Raw genomic sequence first — 23656 nt, 5'->3', positions numbered from 1 at the left:
GCTCACTGCAACCTCTGTCTCCAGGGTTCGCGCAATTCTCCTGCCTCAGCCTCTTGAGCAGCTGGGATGACAGACGCCCGCCACCACGCCTGGCCAATTTTTGTATTTTTAGCAGAGATGGGGTTTCACCATGCTGGCCAGGCTGGTCTTGAACTCCTGACTTCAGGTGATCTGTCTGCCTCAGCCTCCCAAAGTGCTGGAATTACAGGCATGAGCCACCATGCCCAGCTCTAGTTTTTGTATTTTTAGTAGAGATGGGGTTTCACCATGTTGGCCAGGCTGGTCTCAAACTCCTGACTTCAGGTGATCTGTCTGCCTCAGCCTCCCAAAGTGCTGGAATTACAGGCGTGAGCCACCATGCCCAGCTCTAGTTTTTGTATTTTTAGTAGAGACGGGGTTTCACCATGTTGGCCAGGCTGGTCTCGAACTCCTGACTTCAGTGATCTGTCTGCCTCAGCCTCCCAAAGTGCTGGAATTACAGGCGTGAGCCACTATGCCCAGCTCTAGTTTTTGTATTTTTAGTAGAGATGGGGTTTCACCATGTTGGCCAGGCTGGTCTCAAACTCCTGGGCTCAGTTGATCCACCCTCTTTGGCCTCCCAAAGTGCTAGAATTATAGGCATGAGCCACCACGCCTGGCCGAGTATGTGTGTTTTAATGCTTGGATAAATATTGCCAAATGCCTTTCAGAGAATGCACCACGGGAACACCCACTGCCCCTCACAGAAGCCAGTGCCACAGACTCTCAGCTTCTGTTCTCTGTCCATCTGGCCGGGGGAGCAGTGCCTCTCCCTATGGATTCACCTCCATTCTCTCCTTGTGAGTAACGTCTCACATCGTCTCACATTTTAAAAGTCACCTGTATTTTCCTTCCTGAGAACTTGCCGTGTGTTTCGGCCATCTTGGTGTTTGCTTGCTGGACTTTTCTGACTGATCCGCGGGAGTTCCTTGCAGGTCGACCCCCTTTCTGTTAGATATGTGCAGATTCTCTTCTCACCGTGACCAGTTGGGTTTTTTTTGCTTTTCTTTTGGCCAGAGAGAAAAATCTTGACTTTTATGGGGTCAAACTGTTCTCTTTTATAACTGCTGGGGTTTACGTCACACTCGGAAAGGCTTCCCATCCCGAGACTGTAAAACCTGGCCTCGCATGTTTTCTTCTAGTAGTTTTATGGTTTCGTTTTTAAAGTTTGCATCTCAGATCCATCTGGAATGCATTTGGGTAGAAGAGTAGGGCAGGATCCAGTCTTTTTTTCTCAGATGGCTTCTGCAACACTCCGGCCCAGTTCAGTGATGAATCCTGTCTTTCCCAGCCAACGTGACAGGCTCTCTTTACCAAACCCGACATTTCTGCCAGTGCCCTGGCTTTATAGGGCAAAAGCTCTGCCTTCCTACCAGCTGACTGATTCCTGAGGATGGGCAGGGGGTCTGTTGCTTGTCCAGCACCCCCAAGATGTTCCTTTCTCCCTGGAGTGCCCAAGAAGGCTTCTAGCACCCTCCGGAGGTGGCAGCTCTGGTGATCCACCACAGCAAGCTTCCTCAACACCCCTGCCTTTGCAGTATCCAAAACGGGGGAGCCACCCCAATATCCAATAGGAGACACTTTATAGTAGACTCTTGACAGCAGTCATAAATGAAAGAGAACGCCTGCACTATAAAGTGACATGAGAAAGTCCAAGTCCGCTGGCTTCAGACTCCAAGGTCTTCCCCTTCAGGGAGGGGCCCTCGGGGCAGACGCCTGGGGACAGTCCAGGTGTTCCCCATCCGCCGCCACCACGTGTTTCCCTCCGCACTTTCTTCCCTGCATTCATAATCTGGGCTTGGCAGAATCTGGGTTCACAGTCATTTTTATTTTCTTCTTTATACTTTTTGGTGTTTTCTAAAATGACTATAATGAAATGTACTATTTTCATTAAAAATAGATATTAAAGAAGGAAGCGGAGGAGGAGGAAAATGCTCAAGTGACATTTATCCGCCCCCCTCGGGCAGCCATGGCCTCCCAGCCCTGCCAGGCTGGCCAGGGCAGCCTCCTTGCACCTCTTCAGCAGACTCCCGAGGCCTCTGAGCACCTGGGCCACGCTCCCTCCCCCAGCCCCAGCCCTTCACCCTCTTAGGCTAACAGGACAGTGTGGGGACAGCAGAGAGGAGACGTGTGCTACGTTCTGGGAAAGGCCCCCGGCCACCACACACCGACTCCAGGATGAGGAGCCCAGGTGTTCAAAGCCTCAGGGCCAGCCCAGGTCAGGCCAGGCATCCTCTCTTCTTTCTTGGCCCACATAGCCCTCATTCCAGACAGGGGCTGCATCCGATGGATGCACCCAGCACAGCAACATGCAGACGGCAGTTCAGGAAACATCGAATTTCATTTTGGGAACGTGGTCTCTTCAACCACCCCCTCAGCAAAGCCACGCACAGGACCTCTGACATTGTGCATACCCACAAAAGTGTGTGGCGGGTTGAATGCGGAGGCAGTATGTTTAGTAAATTTCCAAACACGGAGGCTCACAGTGCAGGCAGTAGCTGTGCAGCGAACACTCATCATTCTCCGCTAACAAGGCAGATGAGGTTCTTCTATGGTTAACAGCCCAGGGTTTAGAGTGACCGACTCTGGTGCAGAACTTGTGGCCCGAGGAAGATGTAATTAACAACAGATTCAGAGCATTGCTTTGCAGCCCGGAGGGTTTCATGCGAGTTAGCCCGTCCCCATCCAAGCTGGCAGCTGTCCACGTCCCCACCTCACTCTAGAGCTGTAAAAGCTGAGGCCGGGAGAGAGATCAGAGGAGAGATACGGGCTGCAGAGCATGAGGGTGGAGAACAACCCCAGAGGCCCTTCCATCTGGACGGCTCTCTTGAATCAACCCTCACTTCTACCCTCCGCCTCCCATCACCCAAGGAGCACAGAATATCCCCACTGGAGAGGTTCAAAGTCCTTGGCAGGCAGCACTGGGCATCTACGCAGGGGTCAGGAATGGTGCTGGGGAGGCCTAGGTCAGCTCCACTGGCACCGGCAGGCCTGAAATCACGGGCTTCAGAGCTTCCCAGACTCTTAGGAAAGTCGAAGTGGAAAAGAAGGAGGCAGCCGGACTGGGCTGGAAACCAGCTGAGTTGTCAGAGAAGAATGTGCGAAGCCCTCAGTTTGACATATCCCAGGGAGGGCAGCTGCCCCGAGTGGCCTGGAAGTCAGGGCCCTGCCTGGGGGCAGTTATGTGCTGGCCGCATACACGACTGCAGAGATCAGATCAGGAAATATTTTCACAAGTGACTAGAAAGAGACCAGACTACCCCCCTTCAGAGGAATTTTTTTTTTTTTTTTTTTTTTTTGGCCAAGATATTGACCAGGCATCACATTTTATGGAGAAAGGCACATACTTGGAGCCCAGTGATTTCATTTGGGCTTAAACTCAGCACAGGGAGGGCTGGATTACGGAAGCCAACAGATAGGCACAGAGTCAGGTTCCCGCCTCTGCATGAGTAACTGCCCCAGGGAAGGCGGCTTTCACCCTGAAGCACTTGCAACACTGGTGTCTGTGTCCAGGTGAATGCCATCCTGGGACCAGCCTTAGCATCCTAGAGAACAGAAGCCGCTGGAGGGAAGGGCTGGAAAGGGAAGAAGCGGTCTGAGGAACAGCGAGGTTGGCACTGCTTAAGGAATTTCGGAGCACAGCTGGAAGAGCTCCTGGGAGTTATTTATAGGGTGAGATGATTGATCCCAGAATTAAAGACATTTAGGTTGAAAGGGCCTGGGGAGATTACAGCTAAGAAGGTGCTGGGTGACATCTGGGAAAACTGTCAGGAAGATGTGGTAGGCTGGGCAGGGTTGCATGGGAAGGGGGGTATGGGTGCGGTGCGAAGGGGACACTGGCGTCTAAGAGAGCCACTAAGTCTCAGCTCTGCTCCCTGTTGGCCAAGTCACCTGGACACTTCCTCACGGAGTCAGGAGAACCGTACTGACCTTGCAGGACTGTTGGGTGGAGTGAAAGTCACCGACAGAAAGCAGTCGGTGCTGGGAGCCATCAGCCCATCTGTCACCATCTGCCCACAGGACTGGAGGCTCCTGCACATCACGCACACACCCTGCTGCAAACTGGTCATCTGCTTGGGAACCCCTTGAAAGATCCAGGGTGGTGCAAACAGCTGTGTGAAGCTCAGCAACACATGGCTGAGCCCAGATTAATGTCAGATGTGGGATAATTAGTGAATCCCTGATCCCAAAGATCCCAATCCAAGCAAAACTGATAGGCAGCTTCCCCAGACGGAGCACTGGGAAAAGTGTCCCCGACACTTCACCAACCAAACTCCCCAGACCACCCTAGGCAACTCTCAGTTTCCTCTCCCACCCAGCCTCTTTGGGGTCAGCAAGCCCAGCATACCCCACCTCTGCCAGCCAGTGGTGGGTGTGGTAAGCTGAGATTACTCTTCCGGTACCTTCCATCCTCCCCTAAAAGAGCCCAGGCGCATGGTTCACAGCTTCTAATATCTGCTCTCCACCCCACTTCAGAGAGTTAGTTCAAAACAGAGCAATTCCCTGGGCCAGTCAGCACCCTCTGAGTTTACAAAGCACTTACAATTCAACCCAATAACCATTCACTGAGCACCTCACAGTGGTAGGCACTGTGAGATGCAGGAGGAACTCCCACAGACCGTGCCTGTTTCTATGCAGATCTCAACTGTGCCTCCTTAGATGCTCACCACAAACCTATGAGGTAGAGAGACATCATCAGCTCCATTTTACACATGAAGAAACTGAGGCACAGAAGAAAGGTAATGGTTTTGAGGTCACACCATGAATACTCTAGCACAACCCAGGCCAAGCCTAGGTTTTCACAATGTCTAGTAGAGCTGGGATGCAATACCCTCCTTGGCCTCCAGGGGCACCACTCCTGGTCTCTAGCTAGACACTGAAGTTTGAGGCTTTGATGTCATGAACATGAACTAGGGCTTTGGGTTACCACTGTTTACAGTGAATTCTGGCTATTGAGGTGACCAGAAACTAGAAATGCCTAAGACCACATATGCAGCATCATCACTATTCCACTGGTTTCTAATAAATTGAAACTTCCTAACTTTTCCTAATAGAATCGGTCTGGGGCATACAGTAGGGGGTAGGTGGGTTACTCAGGTAGCAAATCTTCAGAGGGCTTTGACAATTCTTTAGGACTCATGGTTCATTTTAAGGGAAAACCAAGAGTAAAACTCTTTCAAGCCTGGTCCTTGGCAAACCTGAGGACTCTTATGGCACATAGAACACATCGTTCTGCTAATAGGATAAAGGGTAGACTTGGAAATCAGGCCTGGGGCACTGTTTCTCTCAGAGTTTGCATTTTTCTTTTCTGAAATGCTGATGGTTTAAAGATGTGGATCGTGGCCCAGGTCCCTGACCCAGGAGGGGTTCTGTGATGCTATCCCAGCTCAGCTCCTGAAACATCTGGTCCATTTCTGTCCCTGGCCCGCCTGCACCTTATCTGCTATAGCATCTGGCTTGCTGCGCCCCACTTCTCCTTGGCCATGTGTCCGCTGATACTAAACAGGCAGCACCTACCTGGCAATAATCCTCCCCTATCACTCCTTCCTTTCCGCTAAAATGGAAAAAATGACTCAGACCACAGCAGCTCACCCCCTTAAGCAAACAGTGCACGCACAGCTGGACACAGGCTCCAGATCTAAGCTGCAGATCCCATCTAGGACGGTACTCGGGGTGCCTGTGGAGCCCATGGCTGAGTGGGCTTTGGAAGAGGCTGCTGAGTGATAGGATCCAAACGGCCCTGCTCCCTCCTGAGACCCACCACCCGGGCCATGGTGATGCAGGAGGTGCAGGGAGGACAGAGGGTTGTTCACGGGCATCACCGGGCTTCAGGCTCCTCCTGCTCCTGTCTCTCAGTGCCTACTGCAGGGATGAAGTCCCCAAAGAAAAAAACTGCAACCATCCCTCGGATGGGGCCAAAAATCCCACCTTACTTGGCTACTCGGCACTCGGCACTCTCAGAAGGCCTGGACTCGTATCAGGCAAGTTCCCAAGCAGCTGGACAGAATCAAATGTCCACAGTTCAAAGGCATTTTTTTATTTTTTTATTTTTTTGAGATGGAGTCTCTGTTGCCCAGGTTGGAGTGCAATGGCGCCATCTCGGCTCACTGCAACCTCTGCCTCCCAGGTTCAAGCAATTCTCTTGCCTCAGTCTCCCAAATAGCTGGGATTACAGGCATGCACCATTACGACTGACTAATTTTTTTTGTATTTTTAGTAGAGACGGGGTTTCACCACATTGGCCAGTCTCAAATTCCTGACCTTGTGATCCACCCGTCTCAGCCTTCCAAAGTGCTGGGATTACAGGCCTGAGCCACTGCGCCCAGCCTCAAAGGTTATTTTAAAGGCCTAACTCTGCCACTTCCTAGCTGCAGGGCCTCTGAGCCTGCTTCTCACCTGTAAAATGGGATGATATCTCCTGCCTCAGACAGAGGTCATCGGGATAAAACACGGTATAAAGGCACTTAGGGTCAGGTCAGAAGAAGAAAAGTCCCAAAAAGTCCCTATTCTTCACCTGCAGAAAAAAGTCTCAAGCAAACCCCTCCCTCCTCGTATGTCTCATGTGAATTTCTACCTTCACTGACATTTCAGTTACCAGGCTCCGGAGAGACCTTCAAGAGGGCCAGGACCCACCTGGAGCCCAGCAGCCCCTCCCCTCCAGGCCTGGAGACTGACCCTCCCAGCTGCTCTCCACACAACCACAGGGTGCCTGCACCCCCACCCTCCAGGGGACAGAAGCCAGGCAGGGTACAAGAGGGGCATCGGTTTCCATTAAGACCCCCGACATGCCTTTAGGCCCACACTGCCCTCGGACTATAGCCCCTCCCCAGAGCCTGCAAATCCTGCTCGAGGGCCAGGCAGCTGTGTGTAATCGGCCAGGCCCTGGCTGCAGGAAGGGGAGGCAGGAGCGTGTGCACACGGAGGGGCCCAGAGCGTGCAAGGACAGGCTCAGCAGGGGCGGGGGGATGTGCAGGGGCAGGGGGACATACAGGCCCGGCTTGGGCCGTCCCTCCCAGGGCTGTCCCAGCAGAACTGGAGACCGGGGCAGCCAGAACAGGAAAGAAAGAGGAAGCGGGTGTCTGCACTTCGGAGCTGCTTTCCTTTATCACTGGTGAGCAAGCAGATTTTCAGGGTCATGATGAAACCTATGGGCTGCGGAGGCCGGGGTCCAGAACCTCCCAGTGTGGGTGCCGCCTGCCCGCAGAGGGTGAGCTGCCCACCACCATGGGTGTAGGGTGAACATTGGTCCTCAGAGCCTGCCCTGGGCAGAAAGCCCCTGCATTAGAAAGCCTGGGACCCGCTCCAGCCCACCAAGGCTGAGAGAAGACCCAGTTTTGAACACCATCCCCTGACGGTGGCAAGAGATGGGCAGGGTTGCTTTCCTCAGCAACAGGACTCCGGATGCAGTCCACCACAGCAGGCAGCATCTCCATGCCCGGCCCATCCCTCCCCAGTGAAGCCCACCCAACAGGCCAGGATTCCCAGGCCTGGTCTCCCCACTTCTCACCAGCCTGTGACACCAGAAACCCATACCCTCTAAGTCTGAGCTTATTCATCTGCAAAACGGCTCCAGGGCCATAAGCCAGGCCACTGACTCTGTGTACCCTCCCCAGAAGACATCAGAGTCCTCTCTAGGAGTCCAGGCATGTCCCGTCCCATCCCCCTGCCCTTCCCCGTCAGGCCTGGCACCCCTGGGCAAAGGAAACTCATCTGGAGAAGCTCCTAGGAACTGAATACAGAGGGAGGTTCCACAGCCCTCACCCCCCATATTACCTATAAACTGTACCCCCTCCTCACCCCCCATATTATCTATAAACTACACCCCCACCCCATCCCCATATTATCTATAAGCTGCACCCCTCTGCCCCGCCCCACATATTATCTATAAACTGTACCCCCTCCTCACCCCCCATATTATCTATAAACTGCAACCCCGCCCTGCCCCCATATTATCTACAAACTGTACCCCCTGCCCCCCCATATTATCTATAAACTACACCCCCACCCCGTCCCCCATATTATCTACAAACTGTACCCCCTGCCCCCCCATATTATCTATAAACTACACCCCCACCCCATCCCCATATTATCTATAAACTGTACCCCCTGCCCCCCCATATTATCTATAAACTACACCCCCACCCCGTCCCCATATTATCTATAAACTGTACCCCCTGCCTCCCATATTATCTATAAACTAGACCCCCACCCCATCCCCCATATTATCTATAAACTGTACCCCCGCCTCAGCCCCATATTATCTATAAACTGCAACCCCGCCCTGCCCCCATATTATCTACAAACTGTACACCCTGCCCCCCATATTATCTATAAACTGTACCTCTGCCCCCCATATTATCTACAAACTACACCCCCTGTCCCACCCCATATTATCTATAAAGTACACCCCCACCCCGCCCCCATATTGGCTATAAATTACGTCCCCACCCTGCCCCCATATTATCTATAAACTGTACACCCTGCCCCCCATATTTTCTCTAAACTGTACCCCCTGTCCCCCATATTATCTATAAACTGCAACCCTGCCCTGCCCCCATATTATCTACAAACTGTACCCCCTGCCCCCCATATTATCTATAAACTGCACCCCCTGTCCCACCCCATATTATCTATAAAGTACACCCCCACCCCGCCCCCATATTGGCTATAAATTACGTCCCCACCCTGCCCCCATATTATCTATAAACTGTACCCCCTGCCCCCCTATTATCTATAAACTGCACCCCCACCCTGCCCCCCATATTATCTATAAACTGCACCCCCACCCCGCCCCCCATATTTTCTCTAAATTGCACCCCCTGCTTCACCCCCCCCCATATTATCTGTAAAGCACATCCCCTGCCCTGCAGACTGGACCCTCTGGCCCCTTTTTGCCCACCATTTAGCATCCTCTGAGGTCCCTGGCTGGGCCTGAACCTGCGAACAGCAGCTTTAGTCCTTCTTTCACACTTTATAAAAGCTACGATTACTGCCTCCCAACCTCCGTATTAACAGCCACGTACAGTAACAGCCATCTCTAATAAGAATTATATGATACCATCTGCGACCATCCCAATAAAGGCAGCAAGCATTGTTATCAATACCACGATTGCACCTGCTGTTTGCACTGCACGGAGCAATGTCCTGCACACTGGGCACACCTAGGTCTTCGCATCCACACCAATATCCCTTCCTTAGATCCTCACAGCAGCCGGTCCAGGTAGGTGGTGCTATCACCTCTGATATGCAGACAAGCTGCCTCGGGATCAGAGAGGTTAAGTAACATGTTGGAGGTCCCACAGCCAGGAGTTCAAACCTGCTCTCCCAGCCTCCAAAGCTCCCAGTGTCCCTGAGAATCACTGCTCTCCTCCTCATCCCCTGAGCACTCTTTGCAAAAGTCCAAGAGGTGACTGTGAGCTGGTGATAGGGGCAGGCCCTGTAGAAGGACAGAGGGCTGGAGGGAGGCACAGGCCTCCACCCTCCCCTGCTCAGAGTTTCCCAAAGTGCCCTCGACTGGTCACTGCCACTGCATTTGGGGGGCAGGACAAGGAGCCGCAGGCCCCAGGCTCCACTACAGACCCTCAAAAATCTGAATCTGCAAGGTGGGACCCCGGGGCTCCTGCACGTGTCCACTGTGGGGGTCCCAGGCTCCACACAACGGCATCCTCTGGCATCCGGTGATGAGCTCCCCAAAGTCCTACCCTGCAGGAAGGTGGACCTGCCCACCCTGCTTTGTTTCCAGTCAATCCCAGAAAACACCAGGCAACTCCAGGCCAGGGTTACCCAGAGAACTCAAATCTTTGGCAAAATGGCAGTGCAGCTGCTGTCTTGGTACCAACCCCCCGTACCAGGGCATTCAAGGAGGGCAAGGCAGGGGAGCCCTGCGGCAGGTGTCATAGCACAGCCTGGGGGGCACAGCACCCATGGCGCCCTCTGGGTCCTCACCCACAGCCTTCAACTAAACCAGCACTACAGACGCCCGGCCCTACACACCCCCAGCCCTACACACCTCCAGCCTTACACACCCCCAGCCCTACACACAACAGCCCTACACACCCCCAGCCCTACACACACTGCCCTACACACCCCCAGTCCTACACACCCCCAGCCCTACACACCCCCAGTCCTACACACCCCCAGCCCTACAGAACCCTAGCCCTACACACACCAACCCTGCACACCCCCAGCCCTACACACCCGCAGCCCTACACACCCCCAACCCTACAAACACTGCCCTACACACCCCCAGCCAAAAACACCCACAGCCCTACACACACCTCCCTATACACCCCCAGCCCTACACACAACAGCCCTACACACCTCCAGCTCTACACACACCAGCCCTACACACCCCAGCCCTAACAACCCCAGCCCTACACACCCCCAGCCCTACACACCTCCAGCCCTACACACACCAGACTACACACCCCAGCCCTACACACCCCCAGCCCTACAAACCTCCAGCTCTACACACCTCCAGTCCTACACACACCAGCCCTACACACCCCCAGCCCTACACACCTCCAGCTCTACACACACCAGCCCTACACACCCCAGCCCTACACACCCCAGTCCTACACACCCACAGCCCTAACACCTCCAGCTCTACACACCTCCAGTCCTACACACACCCAGCCCTACACACCCCCAGCCCTACACACCCCCAGCCCTACACACCCCCAGCCCTACACACCCCCAGCCCTACACACCTCCAGCCCTACACACCCCCAGCCCTACACACCCCCAGCCCTACACACCCCCAGCCCTACACACCCCCAGCCCTACACACCCCCAGCCCTACACACCTCCAGCCCTACACACCTCCAGCTCTACACACACCAGCCTTACACACCCCCAGCCCTACACACCCCCAGCCCTACACACCTCCAGCTCTACACCCCCCAGCCCTACACCCCCCAGCCCTACACACCCCCAGCCCTACACACCCCCAGCCCTACACACCTCCAGCCCTACACACCTCCAGCTCTACACACACCAGCCTTACACACCCCCAGCCCTACACACCCCCAGCCCTACACACCTCCAGCTCTACACCCCCCAGCCCTACACCCCCCAGCCCTACACACCCCCAGCTCTACACACCTCCAGTCCTACACACACCAGCCCTACACACCTCCAGCCCTACACACCCCAGCCCTACACACAACAGCCCTACACCCCCCAGCCCTACACACCCCCAGCTCTACACACCTCCAGTCCTACACACACCAGCCCTACACACCTCAGCCCTACACACCCCCAGCTCTACACACACCAGCCCTACACACCCCAGCCGTACACACTCCCAGCCCTACACACTCCCAGCCCTACACACCCCTAGCCCTACACACCCCCAGCCCTACACACCTCCAGCTCTACACATCCCCAGCTCTATACACCTCCAGCTCTACACACCCCAGCCCTACACACCCCCAGCCCTACACACCGCCAGCCCTACACACACCACCCTACACACACCCAGCCCTACAGATGCCCAGCCCTACAGAACCCCAGCCCTACCTCAGGGGCCTGAGAGACCCCTGAGCCTGCAGACCCTCCAGCCCTGCAGAGTCTCCAGCCCTATAGCCCCCTGCCTGAAAGACCCCCAGCCCTGCAGACCATCATCCCTGTAGAACCCCGGCCCTCCAGATCCCCAGCCCTATAAACCTGTAGTCCTATAGACTCCTGGCTCTGCAGAGCCCGGCCCTGTGGACCCAGCACAGTACTGATGGAGGGGAGGTCTGGGTGTGGGGGGAGCCCCTGGGAGAAGCACAGACAGCACACGGCCAGCAAGCTGAGGTGAGCGTGGAGTGGGGTCCTCCTCTTTCGCAGACTGAAATGGTTACCAAAGAACGGAGCTGACGTCAGGGACTGGCTTCAAATCACTGGGTGCGGGGGCGTGGGCCGGCCTCCGGCTGGAACGGGGCTGGCTGTGGGCTGGTCCTTGTGGCCCCAGGCAGAACATGACCTTTGCTGTGCTGTGTCTGAATCTTCCCATAATAGGAACATCAACAACAGCAGAATCTCAAGGCCAAATCCACGGGAAACCCCCTCCCTAGAAGTTCACCCCCAGCCCCAGGGTCTCCCTGCTCCCTAAGACCTGCAGGATAGCGGCATCTTCGCTTTGGAGATGAGTGAGTGCCCCCGCCAGGTGCGCAGGGGAAGAGCACCATGGGTCCTTGGTGAAGCGGGGACCACCAAAAAGAAAGTGGGAGGGGCCGGGCGCGGTGACTCACGCCTGTAATCCCAGCACTTTGGGAGGCCGAGGCGGGTGGATCACGAGGTCAGGAGATCGAGACCATCCTGGCTAACACAGTGAAACCCCGTCTCTACTACAAAATACAAAACATTTGCCAGGCGCAGTGGCGGGCGCCTGTAGTCCCAGCTACTCGGGAGGCTGAGGCACGAGAATGGCGTGAACCCGGGAGGCGGAGCTTGCAGTGAGCCGAGATCGCACCACTGCACTCCAGCCTGGGCGACAGAGCGAGACTCCATCTCAAAAAAAAAAAAAAAAAAAAAAGAAAGTGGGAGGTTCCTGAGCGGCATGGAGGAACAGCTACACCCTCCTCTCTTCTCTCCAACGCTTCTCCCCTGGCAGGTGCCCTCCCCACCCCACGACCACCATTAATGCTGAAATCCAAGACCCTGGGCTGGAGGATGCAGAACGACCCATGGTTTGCAAAGTGTGGCACCCCGGACGCCCTGGCATCAGCGTGGTCTGGGAACTTACCTCGCTAGAAATGCAGTTTCCTGGACCCACCCCGGGCCTCCTGAGTCAGAAAAAATCTGTGCCTTAAGAGAGGCCTCGGGGGGATGCCAGGGCCTGGTGAAGTGTGGGAACCGCTGGTCTACACCATGAGGAGAAACCCCGGACCCGGCCTAAGAAGAGGCCCTCCCTGCTGTCTGACAATGAGCCATGAGAAGGCCACGGGGCAGGGCCGTGGAATCTCACCTTTGCTTCCTCTATCCCACGGATTCCTGCAGCCTCCAGACTGGGTCAGTCTTTTTGGTGGGGGCTGTCCCGTGCACTGTGGGGTGCAGAGCAGCATCCTCGGACTCCCCCAACTACAGGCCAATAGCCCTGCCCCCACCCGAGATTCGACAATCCGAAAACATCTCCAGACATTGCCACATGTCCCTAAATGGCCTGGTCTGAGAAGCCATGATATCCACCTGTTTCAGGGCCAGGAGGATGACACTGGCAGGAGGATGACACTGGCATCCCTGGCAGGACAGTCGCTCACCTTCCCTCCCACCCCCTCTCCCTCTCCTGATGGCTCCACCTGGGGCATCTCCTTGCCCCACCCGGCAGAGCCGTGTTACCCTGGCTCTGCCTGTTGTCACCAGCTCACTGTCACCGCCACACCGGCCCAAGGATGCTCTGTGTATTCTCAACCTTCAGATGAGATATCTCCACTGCTCAAGCAGTACTTTTTGACCTAGACAACCATTCGAGATCATCACCCTAAATAACATGAATAATAATTACTTACAAAGCTATTACAATTGCAGTCAGAAATCTAGTTCCCTCCTCTTCCCTCAAGAACACCCTTCACCCCGCCCCGACCATGTGAACACTCTGCAGCCAAAGGGTCTGAGAAGAGGCAGTGTCACTTTCTCCTTCTTTCCTTAGAGCCTCTGGGAGTCACCACCCCTCCTTAGGAAGAAGGAAGGGAAACGTCCACAGGAACATGGACACGGGACACTTTCTCCCCACTCTCCTTTCCCCAGGGGAAGAGCAGAGAAATAGCACGGGAAGAGGATTTCAGATCATCCCCAAAGAAAGAAAACAAAACAAAAAATTGAGGGAAGAAAATCATCAGCAAAGACAGATCCTGGGAACCTCCCTGATGGACACAGTGCTGGGAAGGCAGAGGACCTGAGAAAAGTCCCCCCAGGGGCCCCTCTGTCCTGCGCCTGCCATCCCACCTGTGCAGAACCCACAGGCATCAGGCCGGCTCTCCCCACACCCAGGCTTGCCTGTCACCCCCACAACAGGCCCCAGTGATTGACCTAAGTGTGTGCCGAGGATGCAGACGCTGGGCCTCTGTCCTCCAGAAGAAAGAAGAAACCACAGTTGGAAAAGCTGAGACTACTGTGCTCTCTGGTGTACATTTTTATTTTTAATTTTTATTTTTTTGAGACAGGGTCTCACTCTGTCACCCAGGCTACAGTGCAGTGGCACAAACACAGCTCACTGCAGCCTCAGCCTCCCTGGCTCAAGTGATCCTCCCACCTCAGCCTCTCAAGCAGCTGGGACCGCAAGCACACACCACTACACCCGGCTAATTGTTTTTGAAATTTTTGTAGAGGTGGTGCCCAGTAATGGGATTACTGGGTCAAATGGTATTTCTGGTTCTAGATCCCTGACGAACCGCCACACTGTTTTTATGTCATTTTGTGGCATTTATTAAAAAAATAAAGAGGCCACCAGATGGTGCCCAGGCTTGATGTGCATTTTTATACATCTGAAAGGAAGAAGGAGAAACCAAGGCAGAGGCTCCATGTAAGCACTGTTGTCTGGGGCCATGGCTCCCCTTCTGAAGCACCAGGGCCCAGCTGCCACGGAGGCCAGGTCGGCCCCAGGAAACAAGCCGGAGGGAGCGGAGCCATGCTGCCCTCCCTGGCCTTGAGGATGGACAGTGGCTGCTTGCATCCATGCATATGACTGTACGGACCTGAACCAAAATGCAGGCCATGAGACCACTGGGACGTGGAGGGAGGCTGTCATCCCCTTGTGCCAGCTGGACTTGAAGAGCTAGACTGGCACATCTACAGAATGGGCCGTCCCACCTGGCACAAAGGGCTGGTCTGAGGATCACAGGTGCTGATGGGACCACCCTCAGAGCAGGGTCCAGTGTGAATATGAAAATATGAACAGGAGCCAGAGGAAGAACATGCATGGGAACATGCCCTCTGCATCCACCAATGGGAGCCTGCCTTCAGATGCGTGCACCCCAAAGGGCTGGCCCTGGAGAAGCAGGCTGGTCTCTGATTGGCCACCGCCCCATGGGGCTGGCAGGTGCCTCCCTAGACTGGCTGTGGCCACATGCTACTCCCACTTCTACTGCACCTCACTCGGTAAAACCACCTGTTCATATGGCTGACTCCCCCACCACAGCGGAAGACCCAGTAGGGCACAGACGGCTCACCTATCGCTCACCTGTGCCCCCCACATAGGTCCGACTCATGTTGGGGGTCCATAAATGCTGCCAAACAAACCTGCTGACACACCCAATGTCTTCGCATACGGACCTCACCTGTTCCCTCTGTACCCACACACGGGAAAGAGTGCTGATCCCCCAGGCCACCCACCAGAAGAATGGAAGACGGTCGCTTCACTAGGTTACAACACTCACGTGTTCTCATTGGAAAATCACTGTTTCCCAGTGCAAGGGTCAGAGTTTTTCAACTTAAATCACTCCTGCTACATACACACACTTTTTTAAAAAAAAAATTTTATTATACTTTAAGTTCTGGGATACATGTGTAGAATGTACAGGTTTGTTACATAGGTATACACGTGCCATGGTGGTTTGCTGCACCCATCAGTCCGTCATCTACATTAGGTATTTCTCCTAATGCTAACCCTCCCCCAGCCCCCCAGCCCCTGACCTGCCCCAGTGTATGATGTTCCCCTCCCTGTGTCCATGTGTTCTCATTGTTCAACTCCCACTTATAAGTGAGAACATGTGGTGTTTGGTTTTCTGTTTCTGTGTTACTTGCTGAGAATGATGGTTTCCAGCTTCATCCATGTCCCTGCAAAGGACATGAACTCATCCTTTTTCATGGCTGCATAGTATTCCAAGGTGTGTATGCACCATTGTCTTTATCCAGTCTATCACTGATGGCATTTGGGTTGGTTCCAAGTCTTTGCTATTGTGAACAGCGCCACAATAAACACACATGGGCATTTGTCTTTATAGTAGGATGATTTATAATCCTTTGGGCATATACCCAGTAATGGGATCACCAGGTCAAATGGTATTTCTGGTTCTAGATCCCTGAGGAATCGCCACACTGTTTTTATGTCACTTTGTGGCATTTATTTAAAAAAAAAAAAAAAGCCCACCAGAAACCCTATTGCCAAGGTCCTGGCAAGGAAGAAAAGGACAGAAGAACAAATTTCCCTATAAGAACACAGGTCTAGGAAACAGAAAATAAAGGAAGCTTCCATTTCATGGGCAGAGACATCTCAGCAAATAGGCTGAGCCCGTGTCCCCGGAGCTCTGCATAATTAAATTTTGAGAAAAGTGGGTCATGCTGTGGTTCCATTTCTTAGGTCTGAGTCACCAAAGGATGGTGACATTTACTGCTAATATGGGGTTATCACCTAGTTTGAGATTCTTCCAGAAAAACTCCTCTGCTAATAGGAAGCTGAGGGTGTGACGGCTCGGACTATCTGACACGGACAACTCAAAGTGACCCGCACCCCTCCACTGAGCATCCAGCCACCAATTCGCTCGTTCTACGGTCTTCTCTCCAGTGGCCTGAGGCTGGGCTGGCACAAAAACAACATCTGAGATGGCAAAGCCCCCCCCCACCGCCCCCGCCAACTTCACCCACCCGGAAACACCTCCTTTCAGTGATCAGCCACCACTCGACGCCATCACGTCACAGAGACAGAACAGAGGCCTGCAGCTGGGAGGTGTGCAGGTTCATCTACCTCCTGGACCTCAGTTCCTTGTCAAGAGCAAGTGGCTGGAGGAGGCAGGGGAGGGCCACGCTGCATGCTGAACTTGGCCCGGCCTGCGACTGCCCAAGGATGCGTCTTCCTGGCTCAGGCTCAGAGCCTCAGAGGCAGCAAGCAGTGAGCGATCTGCTGAACTGACCACTGGTGCTTACTGCCTTACCTTTTCTCTTGCTTACCCAGTGAGGGAAGCAGCAGTGTGACCCCACACAGGATGGCAAGGGAGCACGCACAGACCAGTGAGTAGAGGGCCCCGAACCGCCTCACAGCCTCCTGCTGCACTGGGGTCCCCGGTGGCAAGGGCAGTAACAGGGTCTTACTCTGTACTTTATGTGAGTAATGCATTAGACATCACTAAAACCCTGCTGTAGTTACAGTCATCACCCCCTTCTTACAGATGGGGAAACTGAGGCACGGGGTGGTTAAAATGCACTGCTGGTAGACACTGGAACCAGGGTAGGAATCCAGGCATCTTGCTGGTTGCCTGTCCTTCACCAGCATGCCACCCTGGTCCCCACGCCATGTCCTGGTGGCTGCAGTCCTGCCTACGAGCAGGGATGTATTAGTCAGGGTTCCCTTAGAGGGACAGAACAGGAATAGAAATATATATATATGGGAGTTTATTAAGTATTAACGTACATGATCACAAGGTCCCACCACAATAGGCTGTCTGCAAGCTGAGGAACAAGGAGAGCCGGTCCCAAACCTGAAGAACTTGGAGTCCGATGTTCGAGGGCAGGAAGCGTCCAGCACAGGAGAAAGACATAGGCTGGGAGGCTAGGCCAGTCTCATCTCTTCATGTTTTTCTGCCTGGTATTTGCTGGCGGCTGATTAGATGGTGCCCACCCGATCAGAGGTGGGTCTGCCTTCCCCAGCCCACTGATTCAAGTGTTAATCTCCTTTGGCAACGCTCTCATAGACACACCCAGGATTAATACTTTGTATCCTTCAATCCAATCAAATTGACACTCAGTAGTAACCACCACAAGGGCCGCTGTAGGCTCTGCCTGCAGGATCTCGGCACATCCACCAGCCAGGCCAGAAACATCAAAACTGACACTTGGCAAAGCACTGACAGCAGACTAGTCGATTGTATGGGAGAATGTAAATAGAGGAGAAGCGGGAGCCATCATGCAACATCGCCCTCCTGGGAGCTTAAAAAGACATGAAATTGTTGGATCCAGCCAGACCCAGCTTGCCCTGCAGCGAACCCACAGCCTCCTGCTCAACCGGCAGGCTCCACCTCCTCTCCCGTCCAGCCATCTCCTCCTCTCCCATCCAGCTGGGGCCAGGTCACGGTAAGGAGAGAAACGTCGCCCTGCCACGAGCTCCTGAAACACACCAGGTCCTGCACGTGGAGTCAGCCCGGGACACCCACGTGAACGCATGTACATGTGCAAGGATGCGCATGCATGCACACTCAAACACACATGTACACCCACAAACACACGTGCGCAGGCAGATTGTGGGGAGACATACACATTATACACACATGTACGTGGCCTGATACACATACACACAAACGCACACATAAGTGCAAACCCTGGAATTGGCTTCTAAAACCTTTCACGTGCATCACACCCCACGGCCTGGATGATGACCCCATGAGGTTCCGTGGGAAAGCAGAGAACCGAGGCCAAGGAAGGCAAGGGGGCAGCAGAGACCGGCTAAGCGGATGACAGCAGAGCCCCGGGGGTCTCAGCAGGGCCAGGCCCCACACAGGCACACCTCCCTCACCTGTGCCTCTGGGATACCTGCAGATATCTAAAGAGGGCTGTGGGAACACTGCTCTTTCCTCCTGCAAAACCGCCACTGAAGATGGGGGTGATAACGCCCCCACACAGCCAGTGCCAAGTACAGGTCAGGCAGCTTGCAAAGCTTCTTACAGTTGTGGCCTCAATCAGTCTTCACAACCATGCCTCAAAGCAAGAAATGCAGTTCTCCCCATGTTCAGGAGGGGAAGCTGAGGCGCAGTGACTTGTCCTCACCCAGCCCACCCGACGGCCCCTCAGAGGCACAGAAATTCAGCTCCGGCCTCACACCAACCTTGCTGGCCTGGGGTTCAGTAATCTGATTGCCAAGGAAAGTCACCTCCCACATCGGACCACCTGTCACCCAGCACAGGTACCCAAAATCGCCCCCAGAGGCCCCTACATCCTAGGCCACAGCCGTGGAGCTGTCTGCAGAGCTGTGCACACTGAATTCGCTGTGCCAGGCCAGCAGGGCCCACTGAAGGGAAACAGGAGGAACGGGGGCAGAGAAAGGGTTAAGGAAGCTGCCGGGATCTGCCACTTCGCTTCGGGGCACTTGCAGTCCCCTGGCAAACAGATGCTGGGGGCACCTGCCAAACCCACGAATGAGGGGCTTTCCAGCCAAGGCAGCCGCCCAGGAGAGCTCTGGGACATGGTGTGGAATGTCCTGTCAGGAAGGAGGGAAGAGGGTGAGCGAGATTAAAGCCAGAGGCAGAGGAGAGCCCCACGAAGGAGGTTCGTTTCTACAGTAAAAGGAAGGAGAAGAGGAGGAGGGAAGGTCAGTTTCACATCGCCTCCTCCAGGAAGCTCCCCGGCTCTCCTCAGTGCAATGAACCCTCCCAGATTGTCGGACACAAGACCCAGCACATCCCACGTAGGCCCCTGAGTAAAATTCACAACAGTCTGCATGTGAGACTGTGAGCTCCCGGAGGGAAATGAGGGGTCCCATCCCATTTGCCTCTGTCTCCCCAAGACAGGCCCAGTTCGTGTGAAAAGGCAAAAGCCTTCAGGGGCCAGGCAGGTTATACTGATGTGTGGAGAGGCCTGGGTGGCCAGAGGCGAGTGGTGGAGACTGTGGCTACTGCATTCCTCTTGAAGGCATTGGAGTAAAAAGAGAAGGGATAGAGGGATGAAGGCAAGGAAGGAAGGGGATGGGAGGGAGGGAGGGAGGAAGAAAGGGAGGAAGGAAGGAGAGAAGAAAGGATGGAGGGGGAAAGAGGAAGAAAGTAACTTAAACGCTGTCTTGGCCAAATGGAATGGCTCTGCTCCCAGGACCCTGTATGGACTGGGCCCCCAGGCCGGGACTACAGCTCAGGGCCCTGGCCGTCTCCCTGGGGAGAGCTGATAAACCGATGGGAAGTGAGAAGAGGGAACTCTGATAAGTCAAAGAGTGACCATGCCAGGCGGAGAGTGGACGCTGGCTTAGGGCCCCAGAGCAGGAATGGAAGACAGGGCCTGGCATCCCTGCCCCCTGACTCCTAGGCTCTGTCCCTTCTCAGAACAGGGTGAGGATGCAGTGAGATGGTGCAGCTGATGCTCACCACAGGCCAGGCAAGTGCCAGCCCCTGCATTCCCGTGTGTGACTGTCTCCCAAGGCCGTTCCCAGAGCCACTTCACATGACGAAGCAGGGACAGGTCCTGCACTGTTCCAGATGCAGCTTCGCTCAGGCTCCCAAGTGGGTGCCTTCGAGAAGTGTCCGGGCCTCATCCTGGGCCTCCAGCGGGGCAGCTCACTGCTCTGCGCAGCCCCTGCTCCACCCATCAAGGTCTGTCTCCCGGGAAGTGGGATGGGGCGGTCCAGGGAGGAGGCAGGGGCAGGCAGACAGGCCAGGCAGCGAGAAGGCAGGGCGGGACGGGCAGTACCAGCTGTGTTCGGCTAAGGCGTGGCGGTGGGGAGTCCAGAAATATCTGCAGGGTGGGGTGAAGAGCAGGCTCTGGCCAGCCCCGCAGGAGCAGCCCAGGGGTAACCTCACTGGAGAAGCCGCTGCGAGCCTGGCACTGGGAACATGCCCCTGCCTGGGGCTGTGGCACTGCTGGGTGGGCACAGCCCTGGGTGGCGACCAAAACTCCAACCCCTCCGGCAAATCTGGAGCAGAGCAGGGAGAGGGCTTGGGGAATTCTTGGGGCTTCTGAGCTCCTCCCACTCGCTGCTCTTTTATGGGGAGAGGGAGGGAGGGGGCTGAGGATGGAAAAGGATATCTTTTCAGCCAACTCGATTGAGTCAGAGGAAATTTAACCATTTGATATCTGTCAAGTCTCACAAAACTTGGCCGACGCTCCCCACAAATTATTGCAAAAAACAATCACGTGACTGGAGTCAACCAATGGCGTGTAGAGGAGATGACCTCAATTTCCAAATATTGGGGTCATGTTTCACTTCCCATACTCTCCTTCCCCGTTACACTGTTCCGCAGCCCCAAATGCAATCCTACTTTTCATTCCCTCACACACTTGGCCAAAAGGAGGCAGGCAGAAGAAATGTGTTCAGAAAACCCTCGGAAAACATCTGGCAGATCCCAAGACACAGAAGACAGCGGCCACTTGCTGGTGGCTCCCCGCCGCGCCTGCATCTCCAGTGGACAGCCGCCCCCTCTGGCCATGCTCCGAGGATGACTTCCAAATAGGTCCCACCCTGGGAGGTGGAGAGACATTGGCGAAACCCACGAAGTAAAGCGGTCTCTTCGCACGCTTCTAAAAGTCTGTTTTGTCAAAAGCAAAATGTCCAACTCCAAAGCCCGCCGCTCTGGGCCGTCCTCACTCCCACTTCCAACGAGCCACACTTCGATTAGCCAGGGCAATCAGAGAGGGAAAAAGACAGTGTGGAGGCGGGGAGATGGGCAGGGAGGGAAATGGAACCCCACGCCCGGGCCGATGCACGGTCCCCAGCCAGTGCCCTGCCCCAGCTGTCTAGGGTGACGATTCCCCTGAAGGACTTCCCTCTTGAGTTTCTGTCGAAAGTCCCCAGAGGCGCTGAGACAGGGCCCAGTTCTCCGGCAATGGCATGGTCCCTGACCACACCTTCCTTCTCCTCTCCACTTTTCTGGGGACCTCTATTGTCCCCCACCTTCAGCTGACCCCTGGAGAAACACAAGCCCAGTTACCCCAGGGTCAGGAGAGAGTTGGTGGCGGCCCAGGGATGAGATCCCAGGTCCTGGGAGTCAGGCCAGGCTCCTGGCTCCTCCCCCAGAGCACCAGGGCAGCCCCCACACCCAGACTGCAGTTCATCCAGTTAGCCCAACAAGCACTGATCATGCCAGGAAAAAAGGAAAAGAGTATTTTAATTGACAAGCAGAACACGGACAATGATTCTTCCCACTTGTCTTCCAATCGTGAAGCAGAGAGAAGCATTCTTGCTGGCAGGCGGCGGGCTGGTCCAGCCGTTCGCTGAGCCCACGGTCCCATCGCTCTGCCCGCCACTTCTGACCTGGCGGCACACAGCTCTGAGCCTCCATCTCCCCACCTGTCAATAAGGATTCAGGGGACCTTCCAGAGCAGAGGGTTCTGATGTTAGAGAGTCTGTTGAAAACCCACCCCACCACTAACTACCAAGAGCGATGCCTAGAAAAATGCCCCTGTCAGGAAGCTGCGCCAGGGAGAGCTGAATCCTCGAGAACCCAGCCAGGGATGCAGACAGTCCTCGCCTTGCAGCGCCCTCCCCGGGAAGCAGGGCTCTTTCTAAGGGCTGACCCTTGGCAGAAGGAATCCCACATCTGCATATCATCCCAACCACTCACAGCCCCGCCTGCAAACCCATCTCTGGCTTTGCTCCACGCATCCCATCTCTCAGCAGCGAACCCAGGAAAAGCTGCCTTCCAGGGATCAAGAAGTTTGGGGGTGGGATTAGGAGCAGGGCTGTCTACCACCCTGCAGGGGTCCCCAGTGCCCCCGAACACTTAGGTGACCAAGACTGCAGGAAACGCTGTCCCTGGGGAAAGCAGGGCGCCAGCTCAGCCTAGAGCAAGAGTGCCTGGGGGAAGTTCAGTGCTGGGGGTCCAGGTTTCTGGGATTCCCCCCACCCCAGGAGTCCCGGGATTTGAAGGGCTGTGACTCTAGGGGGCGGTTTTGAGCGAGGAAGTTCTGCTGTAGGGCTGTGTCGGCCCAAGCTGGGCGCCTGTGATGTGGGACAGAGAAGGAAGGTTTCGGGACAAAAGTTTGCCCGCCTCGTGGACAACCCCTCCTGCTAATCCAGCCCTCGGTCCATCCTCGGCTCGCGCGACAGCCCCACCCGACCCGCCAGTTTGGGGAGGGGGCGGCGGCGCGCCCGCGGGCATTGTGTCTGCGTGTCGTCATCTCGGGGGGGAGGGGGGGGCGGGCAGCAAATGGCATTTGTGGTCTTGGCCCGTGCACTCCACAGGCCAAGGAAGAAAAGTTCTGCGGGCGAAGGCGCCCGGGGATGACAGCGGCGTCCGGGCCGCGCGCGCCCCATCCCGCATCCCCGCGCCCCAGGCGCCCTTACCTGCGCGGCTCGGAGGCGGCGCCCACAGCAGCAGCAGCAGCAGCAGCGGCGAGGGCAGCAGCGGGGCGCCGGGGCGGAGCGAGCTGCGCGCTTTCCAGCGGGTATGGACGTCCATGCCGGCGGGGCGCGGGCCGGGGCGCACAGGGGCGCTCGGAGGCGCGCGGGGACGCACAGGGGCGCGGGTCACGGCCCGGGCAGCGCTCTCAGCGGGGACCGCACCACTTTAGGAGGTCATGGGGACCTCGGCACCCCCCGTTCTTCTTTGTGGCGGCGGCTGTTCTGGAAGGGGCGGCTGGCGCGCTCGCCCACGGGCGGGAGGGCTCGACTTTGGCCCGCGGGGCGGCCGGGACCCCGCTCAGCTCGCTCGCCCTCGCCTCCTCCTCCTCCTCCAACTCCTTCTCGCCTCCTCCTCGCCGCCGCCGCCCCGCGACCCGCTCCCCGTAGGCGCTCCGCTCGAGTGAGGTCCTGCGCCAGCCGCGGGGACGGAGAGTGCGGACCTCGCCTTCGGCGCCGAGCACTTTTTTCCCCCTTTTCCTCCCTCCCTCTCTCTTGGAAGGCAGCCGCTGAGGCTGTCGATCCCCAACGCCCGCAGCAAATCAGAGCCCGGCGCCGGGCTTGGCGAGGCCAGCCCCCGCCTCCCACTGGGCGCCGCGGGCGAGGGGGTGGAGACAGCGGGCGAGTCGCTGCGAGGAAGGGGCTGGCCCGGGGCGGAGCGGACGTGGGGCGGGCGCGGCCCCCTGT

General features: G+C 55.8%; 1 protein-coding gene across 2 annotated transcripts in view; it reads right to left on the bottom strand.

Annotated features, from left to right (window-relative positions):
• LOC105471887 (collagen type V alpha 1 chain) overlaps positions 1–23449 on the bottom strand; it is a 208003-nt gene extending 184554 nt beyond the window's left edge. Inside the window, exon 1 of one of the 2 annotated variants that reach the window (XM_011724690.3) lies at positions 22916–23449. In XM_011724690.3, the coding sequence (XP_011722992.2) occupies positions 22916–23030 (115 nt within the window). In that variant the 5' untranslated portion in view covers positions 23031–23449. The remainder of the gene's footprint in view (positions 1–22915) is intronic. The other variant, XM_011724688.3, reaches the window with a different exon arrangement.
• Between the last annotated feature and the right edge of the window lie 207 nt (positions 23450–23656).

This window comes from Macaca nemestrina, chromosome 14, assembly GCF_043159975.1.
Source record: "Macaca nemestrina isolate mMacNem1 chromosome 14, mMacNem.hap1, whole genome shotgun sequence".
Lineage (NCBI taxonomy): Eukaryota > Metazoa > Chordata > Mammalia > Primates > Cercopithecidae > Macaca > Macaca nemestrina.
This window is presented reverse-complemented; position numbering and strand designations above follow the sequence as displayed.